Source organism: Eurosta solidaginis, chromosome 1, assembly GCF_040869045.1.
Source record: "Eurosta solidaginis isolate ZX-2024a chromosome 1, ASM4086904v1, whole genome shotgun sequence".
In the NCBI taxonomy this organism is placed as follows: domain Eukaryota; kingdom Metazoa; phylum Arthropoda; class Insecta; order Diptera; family Tephritidae; genus Eurosta; species Eurosta solidaginis.
In genome coordinates this window covers 176,573,361-176,584,314 of record NC_090319.1, presented here as the reverse complement: position 1 = coordinate 176,584,314, position 10,954 = coordinate 176,573,361, and the positions used below count along the sequence as shown (strand labels likewise).

General features: G+C 41.0%; 1 protein-coding gene across 1 annotated transcript; it reads right to left on the bottom strand.

Annotated features, from left to right (window-relative positions):
• Nucleotides 1–222: 222 nt before the first annotated feature.
• Nucleotides 223–6,428, bottom strand: LOC137238766 (WASH complex subunit 4-like). The gene is made up of 4 exons (XM_067763812.1): nucleotides 6,357–6,428; nucleotides 3,787–3,924; nucleotides 1,114–1,136; nucleotides 223–841 (listed from the first exon to the last, which is right to left on the bottom strand). Exons 1-4 carry the CDS (start codon nucleotides 6,426–6,428, stop codon nucleotides 223–225), a joined length of 852 nt encoding a protein of 283 aa, XP_067619913.1.
• Nucleotides 6,429–10,954: the final 4,526 nt, after the last annotated feature.

Below are 10,954 nucleotides of genomic sequence, written 5' to 3'. Positions count from 1 at the left end.
TAATTTAGGTATTGACTGAGTAAGCACTACAATAGTTTTATCTGTTAAAGTAAGTTGCAATATCGCACCATACATATCGTCCACATATTCTTTAGTTTTTGGTACAAATAATATATTATTTATATTTTTCTGTGGCGAATTCATATTTCTCCGAGTTAAAAGGTTAGATAAATTGTTTTGAACCGGATTTGTATGCTCACTGTGTGTTCCAAATAGGGAATTTTAATTATTGCAACTAGAAGTCGACGTTATCATTTGTTTAAGAGGCTCGTCGGCCGGCTTAAAATAACCTGTACTGTCGGAGAAACTGTTTACCAAATTGGTAATATTCACTTCGAAATTCTGAGCTGCCGCCACAGCTACATCGGCGAACTCCTGTTCGCGGGAAGCCGTAACAAATTGTAAATTTTCATCGAATTTTGGTAAATAAAGGCTAGCACTGTAATTGGCATGAATGCTACCGCTGCGCACCAAACGTATATAACCCATGGCATTTCCCACATGCGTTATCACTTTACGAAAGAGATCCATATAAGTTTGACCATCATTAGCGAGCCCCAGCTTACGTATATCTTTATTAAAGGCATCGGCACGTTCGTAGGCATAAAGTGGATAATTATTAGATTGTTTATGTTCTGTAAAGGCACGCAATTCCTTCATCAAACGTGATTTTATTTGTTCATCATAAAGAAATTGTGAGAATGTATAAAATTTTTGTCGCAAAAATTGATATGTAAAATTAACTGTTTTATTGATGACACCAGTGCCGTGTGTACGCAAGGAATTAACTACATGGCGTATACCAATCGAATCTAAATGTTTGTCGCCACTTTTTTTTTTGCTCAACGAATATTTGAGAGTTCATGTTGTAGACATATTTTTGAATATATGTAATTTTCGCATAATTTCCAAAATACCGATACCCTGTTCCAAAGTTTGATTTGGCAAGTAGTCCTCCCTGGCTTCAGCATTATGCGAGTATTAGCCAAGTGGCGCGTTTCTTCGTAAGTCTTCCAGTCATGCAATGAAATTGTGGTTAAATTGTAAAACATGGCACTTAAATAATTTCCGCTTTCAGTGTATCCAACTTTTCATCAATCTGTAGCTGTGTACCTGAAATGAAATAAAAAGAGTACCTGAAATGAAATAAAAGAATAAAAAATTAGTCAATTTATAAAATTATAAAAAAGGAACGATACCTGCATACTTACCCATCACACAAGTTTTTTCTTCATATTGAAAATTCATTCAAAATGTATCTATCCTCATTTCCATGAATGAATGTCATTTTGAATGAACGAAACAAGGGTGCCACTCGATGCCTTTTTCTTACGCAGTAAGCACATTGCGCGCGATCCAAAGGGTATCACAACTCGGATCCATGAGATCCAACACACCCGAGCGTTAGCACGTGAACAAAAATCAGAATACATATATAATCGCGAAAATATAGACCTAAACAAGACGGCGCGCTCTGGTTTGTATCATGAGCTTCCTTTTATCAAAACCAAAAAAAAAAATAACCATGGAAAAAATAAGCAAAATAGGTATCTTCCTTAAATCAGTTTCCATTATTATTTTTATTAGGAAAAGTTAAGTTTTCTTCTAAACTCCAACTTAGTTTAGACTGTTTCGTGAACTATAAAGAAATAACTTGGAAATTTAAGACCGTAACATTTCCAAGCCTTTCAACGTTGTTTAGTAGCGTAGACTTAACGGTGGAAGAGCTAATGGGACATTTCAATACAACCTTTAAGATTGATAAAATAATTAAAGAAAGGGTCAGAATGTTTTTACGATATAATAATTCAACAAAATCAACGTGATGGGAGAACCCAAAACAAAAAAATGAAAATTTCCAGAAATAATTATCAGCGTTGATGTCGCGTCAAGACTCAAACGCGAGCTGTCCCTAAATGATTGCATGACATGACCATTATGTCTCATTACGCTGCCAAATTGGCAGCACCGCACAGCTGTCTCATTCCAACGATTGGAAGAGTGAGCAGCTGACAGCTCTAACAAATTACCACACTCGATAGTGTAGGCTATCCCCGCCAGGGTTTTGTTGAAATCAACAAACACACCACAATTTGTGATTCTCACACAACATGGCCCAAATCAACACAAAGAGTGTTCCCAGACATCGAATGAAGGCCTCTTTACATCTGTCGCACATTTTATCTGCACGACGTCATTTGACTAGTCATTTTGCAGTCATTCATAGGTTATATTCATAGTCACATTTGCATGGGCGTGGGTAAGGTTTGTGCCCAAATTTTTGTAGGGCAATTACAAGGAGCCGTGACAACACACGAGTTTACCGTGATATACCGTATATTGTCGCGCATTGCCTGCCTTAGGCAAACACCAAAAAATATAGTTTGCCCTAAGTCTATATTTAATAATTCTTAATCTTACTATTGGTGGCTTTCAATATCAGCAATTTCATTTTGATGAAACTAATTTCAAAACGAAAGGTCATTTTAGGCGTATGTTAATCAAATTTTACTAAACCTAACAGTGGGTTCAACCACTACACGTCACTACATCGGCAGAATAACTTAACCAGATTATTCATCCCAAATAAACCCTTAACCCGAGTACGCCAACCACAAGCTCGACCAATTAAGCTTCTACACTCCGCCCATATGCCACCCAACTCCCTTAAAATGCAAAACAAATAATAACAAGTTCCCGTTCCAGAATGACGGGTTCCTCGGTCAAACGCAACAAGACGGAGCAACGCGTTGACTCCTTAACCGTCTCCTGCCGGTTGTGCCAGAAGAACCACGGCATGCGAATATGCCCGCGGTACAGGGGAATGTCGGCAGAAGAACGCCTCCGGGCCGTCCTTATACACCGGCACTGCCCCAATTGCCTATCGCCGTTCCATCGGTTAGAGATATGCCCTAGCAACGACCGTTGCCACCGCTGCCGTGAACCACACCACACTACGCTTCACATGGAGGACGAGCAAGCATGGCCACGCCCGATCCCTTGCGAAGAGCGCGACGACGACGAAAGCGACGAGGTGCTATCGATGAACATCACCGAGGACACACGATCGTGGGCCCAACAGGTAGAAGAGCAGGAGAAGGAGATGGAAGAGTTCACGAGAGGTGCAGCCGCCTTAGCCATCGCCCCAACGGCCAGTGGAGAAGCACGATCCTTCCGACCGCTGCTTCAGCATGAGAAGCAGAAAAGCAATCAGCGACACATGGAACACGGGGATGGCGCGGAGACCCGTCTTTCCGCCCATCGCACCGCAATGCCAGTGGGCGCCGGGGCGGCGCGGAGCCGCGTCCGTTCCGCTCGACCCGACTCTCTACTGGCAGAGCGGCCCCGTATCAACCACGCAAGGAGGGTACCACAACCACCTTCGCGCGCCAAACAACAACCCCAGCCGGCTTCAGAAGTGGTAGAATCCGGGACAATTTAGCGGCACCGACTATAACTCGAGCATTGATCGCCATCGCGCCGACAGCCATAGTCTGAATTGAGGCAGGAGGCCGTTTACACCTGGTCCGCGCCCTGTTAGATGCCTGCGCTCCCACCAGCATTATCGATGCCAATTTGTGCAAGGATCTACACCTGGAGCGTAACAATACCGCACGTCTTTCGAGTTGCACCGTCGTTCTTCGAGGGAAGTATGGGGTAGCGGGAAAGATCACGACCCAAGCCACCGTAATAGCACACTATGCCAGGTTAAACCCCACGGCAAATCTGGACCCGTCGGTAGCGGCCCTATTCCAGTTCATGAATCTGGCCGATCCGAAGTTTTACCGATCGTCGCCAGTGTTGCTCACTTTGGGCGCCGACGTGTACGCCAGTATTATGGTCGGCGGCACACCCGCGTCGACTGTCGGCGAGCTCCTCACCTAAGCCACAATTTTCGGCCTCGTCGTGTCCGGAGCCCACCCACTATAAAAAACTTTAATTATACCACAAGGTGCATTTTAAACCAAGCAACCCCACGTACTTGAATACTAACGCTTTTCATTTTCATCCACAGTTCAGCGAGGCTGCATTACTGCGAGCACGGATGTCCGCCGGAGATCGTACTTACGATCCTACTATACATACATATCATATCTTTTAAATTTATTTAGTTTATCCCGCCTTGGGAAGGTTGCTGGCGTACTCACCGAGTTTCAAGCTGCTCGCCGCAAGGGGGGCGGCATGTTTAGGCCACCAGCCTAAATATTTCGGACCACCCTAACACGCACATTAGTTATTTATTTATTATTTTTACCGGTAACGGCTAACACCAGCCGAAAGCTAACTTTGAAGGGGAAAAACTCAACGAAAGTTAGCTATCGGCAGGTGCCGCGGACTTGTTCGCGGTTTCGAACTGCCTTTTCTATTTTGGAACGTCAACGAGCCAGCAGCTAGCCCCAGGTGAGTAGTAAAGAGTGAGTTATATAAATCAACCATTTCCCACCTTTTTCCATTTTTTGTACTAAGTGCGATTTTCATCGCATTAAAAATTTGGATTTTGTATTTCCATTAAGTTCGGTCTGCACTACTGCATATAAAGTCGGAATAACTATTTATATGGTGAGATAATTAGTTTGTGAGAGTTTCATTTTTGTAAACACATAACGTAGCTCGGCGCTAATCCCTCACTTTATATTTTATAAATAAATAATAATACATTGTGATTACTCGGTATTAATTCTTCTCCTTTTTTATTTCTTTATTTGCGTGCGATCGCGCCCTACGACCCGGGTGCCACATTCCCCCCGCAACACAGACTAAAATGCAATGCACTTTTTAAATTTTCACTATCTATTTCTTTTAGTGTAATTTTGTATGCGCGGATGTATATAAAAAATGCTGATTCGCCCCCCACACAGATGTAATGGTTATTTTTTACAACAAAAAACCTGGACTTCGTTGTGTTAATCCAGTATATGTTAACCGCAAAAAATAAGGCAAAGTGTAAAAATAATAAGCAACAAATAAGCAGTTAAAATTATTGCAGATTTTTTTGTTGGGTATGTGAACCAAAGTGAAGTGCTGTTGTTGTTGTTGAAAATTAACAAACAACGAAACTAAAAAGAATGTATGGTTATGTAAACCGAAAATAGTGCAGTTTAAGTTAAAATTAATATTGTTTCTACTAAAAATTCTGCACTATGTTACCTTAAGCTGTGTCAGCAAAACCTTACCGCGGGTGGGGGGATAATGCTGATAGACAAAAGGCCTTTTTAACACTTAATTCACTTAAAAAAAATGTTCACTTAAAAAAAATTGTGCGCTGTAAATTATAACCACGTACCTTGTTTGTTGTTGCGGCTATCTATGCTTGGTAGATGGTTTGCAAAGTTGATTTTGTTTTTATTCCAAATGCTGCTCTATCTCGAAGGTCTTGTTTGTTGTGCCAAAAATTATAATAGATAATCTTGATTTGCCTTTTCTGTGATGTGGACTGTATATGTAAAGTTCTTGTCGCTTGTAAAAAAATCTCACGGTGAGAAAGGACCAAATGTATATTCTCGCACGGTGCGTGGTAGCACGGAGAATATATATATATATATATATATATATATATATGTGGATATGGAAAAAGAAATAAAAGGCAAATAGTTATATTAGTAATGATGACAATAATTAATTTTATTTTGTGTTAAGTTGGTACAATATTTTACCTTTGGTATATGATGTGGCGTGACAGCAGCAGCGACTTTCTTCCTCCTTGGTTGAAATAGAACAGAAAATGGAAAGTGATCTCCGTGTTGTCGAACCGGAGATCGTGCGAGGGGTTTCCAGTGGATATTTGTTATCCGATGGAAAACTCAGTTACCCGTGTTAACGTTGAATATATGTGATGAACATACATGAATGTGTATGCATGTGGGTGTGCGGTACATGAAAGGATGTAAGAATGTATTTGCACTAAATAAGTTATGTATTAGGGTGGCCGTGTTTTCAGTATAAAGATATTTAGGTCCTGACCTAAACATTACTAAATAATCATCATTTCACGAAACTACTCATTAACTTCGCTCATCAAATCACTTTACATGGTGGCACGTAATTATCGTTAGCATACATTCGATGGCAGTTTTAGATAACACATGGCTAAAAACAGTGCGTAATCAACTTCGACATTGCATCACGTGCTTTCCTAATAAACCCCAGTCAATGACACAATTAATGGGAGACTTGCCCGCTCAACGAGTTAATCGCCCTCAACGCGCTTTTATAGCAACTTGAATCGACTACACAGGTGCCATTGAATTGAAATCGTCGAAGTATCTAGGGAACACTGTATATAAGGGTTACATTGCCATATTCATCTGCCTGGCTACGAAGGCGGTGCATCTTGAAGCAGTCACCAACCTATCTACCGAACATTTTGTATGGGCTTTAAAGCGATTTATTGGACGACGTGGCACTAACTTCATTGGTGCACAAGCCATTCTCAAAACCAATTGCCAAAAATTTCGAGATGATTTTGAACGCGAAGTAATTCCCAAATTAACTGAGCAACATATTCAATGGCATTTCAATCCACCTCATTCCCCTACTTTGGCGGGCTTTGGGAGACCAATGTAAAATCTATTAAATACCATCTAAAAAGAGCCATTGGTGGAATGCGATTGACATATGAACAGCTATCAACCGATTCGAGGCCCTTATGCCCACTAACCTCAGATCCCGATGACTTGTTGGTGCTCACTCCGGGACACACTTTAATAGGGGATGCCCTGCTGTCTCCACTGGAAACGTCGGCTGCAAACAAATCTTTGTCTACACAATATTTTGAACTGCAACGTTTGGTTCATCTATTTTGGACAAGATGGTCCACGGATTCGCTCTCCTATCTTCAAGCTAGCCCTAAGTAGAGACAACAAGAACCAAATCTATCGGTGGGTGAACTTGTTTTAATAGAGGATGACCGGCTGCCCCCCAATCAATGGCTGTTAGGCCGCGTCACGGATCTACATCCAGGACCAGGCAACGTCGTTCGGGTCGTCACTGTTCGCACACAACAAGGCCTTTACAAGCGATCGGTTTCTAAAATCTGCAGATTACAGATCCCAACTTCCGACGAACATCTTCCTAATTGATGCCGCTTCATCTTCTAATAGGTGTTCATGCACCTTATTATCGTCAGCTACAATACACGCTTCGTAACATTTATGCTGGAGTCAGCATCGGGGCCGCCTGTGGTATTATGCATGATACCAATTTATGTCAATATGTTTGCACTATAATCCATCATATTCTAATACCCTAATACTGTCCATACAGACCACCCATATTGTATGCACATTACAATGTTGGCCCAAATACATTTCATTTACCCCACACAGCGAGAGTTCAACATCACTCACTAATGCCGACGGCAGTACCCGTATCTAGTTACAAAACACTGGCGTATGGACGAGCGCGCTAAAAGTGTGACCAAGTGTCAATGACGTCAATACGCCTGCCAAAATATTCACATTTTCAATTGGTAAAAATAGATCGAACTAATATGCTGACTCAGTATGTAAATATTAAGAATGCAATTTATTAGTGTTAGTGTAGTTATGTATGTGTAGACTAGACAAATTTGTATAAAAGGGAAGACAATTAAAATAAAAGACAATTGCTTTGTAACGCTAACCATCAGCGTGTAAACAAAACTTTCTTTTTCTAAACCAATCATTACACGGCATGTACAATACGCAACGAACAACATTAATTTTTTCAATACAATTGACTACGCATCACCAATCAAGATTTCCAATTTGTAGTTGATCTGATGGGTAAAGTTCCAATTCATTGGGACGCGGCATAGTTTGCACAATAAAGTCGCAACTCAGTGAAACGCAGCATAGTTTGTAGAATAAAGTTGTGGCTATGCAGCTCACATCAGGCATCACCACTTTCTTCTACTGGATACATACTGGATACCTACTGGTAAAATTGATCGAATACCTACTAAACCGTGTAATTGCTATACAATAAAACTACATTAAGTTTTAAAAGTATCTATACAATAATAATAATACGTTTAATGCACCCATTAAATCTGAGTTTCATTCTATTCTTTGGACATCGACGGTGCTAACTCTTTAGCGACAGTGAAATACGCCATATTGCTTCTGTGAGTTAATTTATTTTCATTGTAATTGCCACACGAAGAGTAGAGTGCTGTTTAACCCTGCCACGTGCTGCAGACAGCCCTACCGCACACAAAAAGGAGCCCATTTACTATAGTATTTGTTCCAATACTACACAGAAGGAAGGAAAAGAAGTAAAGAAAAGAAAAGGGAAGGGAAAGGAAGGAAAGGAAAGTAAAAACTGAAAAGAGAAAGGGAAAACAAAGGAAAGGACATGATTTTCTTTATTTTTTAATTGAAACATTAATTCAAAATGCAACAAAAAATTACCATTTTTAAACATTGCAACCTGTGTGAAACAAGGTACGTGTTGCTAGTTATACATAAAATACAAACATGTATTAATTATAATAATAACTTATTTAATTGGCGCTTAACCGTTTAATAATTACCACAATTATTACATGGTATCACAAGTAAAACTTGAAAAACAGTACTGGATCGTATTTTGGGAAGCGGATTATTGAAAATTAGTGAATTTTTCGTGGAAGACACAGCGTGTTCGATATCGAACAAAGGAGTTCGAAGTAAAAGGGTGACATGAAGTTGTGAAATTACACGCAATATTGCAAGTTGGGGTGAAATACTCATAGCATACGAAAAGCGGAAAATCGCCGGATATTGGGAACATCATTGTCCGAAAAGTGGGTATGATCACAAAATAATCATCGGAAAATATTTATCGTATATATTTGTGGAAAATCAAGCAAATAACGCAAAATGATGTCAAATGAACGGTGATTGTAGGAGTTGGATTGCTCAAACATGGCAAAAGAATGGCGAGCATTAAAAAATGAATTTTGAATGTACATGCGAGCAGAGAACAAAACAACGGGCACAGAATCAACAAAAATTTCAACATTTTTGTGGGTAATTGGTCGTCAAGCACGAGAAATTTACGACACATTGTTTCCAAATGATGGGACAGAAAAGGGAATTATTGGAATCGTAGCTCAAAATGTGGAACAGAATCAAAACGGTGCTGTCTCCAGCAGTCAACCAACGAACATTGGATGAAGTGCTGAAAGCATTTGATGAATATTGCATCCCAAAGAAGAATATAACGATGGAATCGTTTAAATTCAACAACATTTTGCAGAAAGATAAGCAACAATTTGTTAAATTTGAAACAGAACTCCGTAAGCAAATTTAGTTTTGTGAATACAGCTGTAAAGGAGTATCATCCAACGAGGGTATGTTGAAAAATCACATCATCATTGGTGAAGGAACAAGCCTCCGTTAAGCGCAGCCATTCCATGGAGATTGTTCAGAATGCTGCTAAGAGGTTTAGAGACAAAGGCCCCTCCTTCGCAGAGGTTGCTAAAAGTAGCATCCTTGTGGGGGTATTTGAATCTAATCCTGGGTTGGTATCAGGGGCAAGTCAAGTTGGTGGCCTGCGATGACCAGAGGTCAGCTGACTTGTACAAAAAGCGATGGCTAGGTTGGGTGAGTTCTACCCTGGTGCGATGCTCATGGCTGCCGACTTCAAGGATATCACATCTACGATGGGAGCTAGGGTCTGGATTCCATCCAAGCCGGATGATCCAGAGGGAGTCCTTGAGGTCATCAGCTACCTTACTCTAGTTGGAGAGTCCTGAAGCTGGAGAATAGCACCAGGGCGACGCGTCAGGCGATACTGTTGCTCAACAAGGAGTCGCTGCCTTTTTTGGAGCACGCGGATGGCGCTATCAAGTTATGTTTCGCACCGTGAGAATTAAGGTTTACTCGAACGACTTGAAGGCGGCCTATGATCCGGCGCTGGCAATAGAGCCAGAAAAAGCGTAAAGCGGGAGCGAGGAGGACGCAGAACCAACCACGGTCAGTCCCACAGATAACACGTTGGGCGGGGACACGTCTTCGATCTCCTCGCTAACGCCGGAGAGGCTTAATGTTTACACTGGAGAGGAGCCAATGTCTGATGAAGGCGGTGACTTGACAGTGGTGGAGGTGGTCGGCGCTCAGTCTGGTGCTTCAAATCAACCTCCATCATTGTAAAGCAGCTTCTGCTGCGTTGCTGTTCCAGTTTTCCAGTGGGGCAGCTCATATAGCCCTTATCCAAGAGCTTTGGGTAGTAGGGCATAAGATATGCGGGCTGAAAGCGGCAGGATTGACGTAAGATAGATGCAAAGGGGCCACTACTACTAGCGGGAGATGCCAATGCGCACCACGAAGCCTGGGGCAGTGGAGACATGAACGAGAGGGGTGTGTCACTCCTTGATTTTGTTATTTATCATAACTTTATGATTTGTAATAGGGGTTCGGTACCCACGTTTGTCACTAAGAGCAGACAGGAGGTTCTGGACGTCGCCCTGATCTCGGACAGCGGGGAATGTATGATTAAAAATTGGACGGTGCTTGATGCTGAAAAGGTGAAATTAATGAGACGAAATGTTTCAGCTTCAATGTCTGACAATAATTCATTTTATTGAAAAAATTCTTTCTCTTTTATAGATTTCTTAACCTACACATTCATAATTATCCTAATACTAACAAACTAAAAATATGTACATTTGTAATGGTGGTATGCATACATGTAGATTTGTATTAATACTATGCATACATGTATATTTGTATTAGTACTATGTATACATGTATACATGTAGATTTGTATGCAAAGTCAGCAGATTGATATTCATATAAAATGTTTGTATGTGAATATTTGGTTAATTCACATTATTGGTTGTATGTAAATATTTTGGTGACAAACTAATATTGACGATCGGCAGTGTATTGACCGGAGTGTGTGACTAAGCAGAATTTGTTAGGTGTGAACTGACAAAGGTTTCATATTCGGCATTCCATTGATGTTAGCGAACCGCTGTGTTAGGTCAATG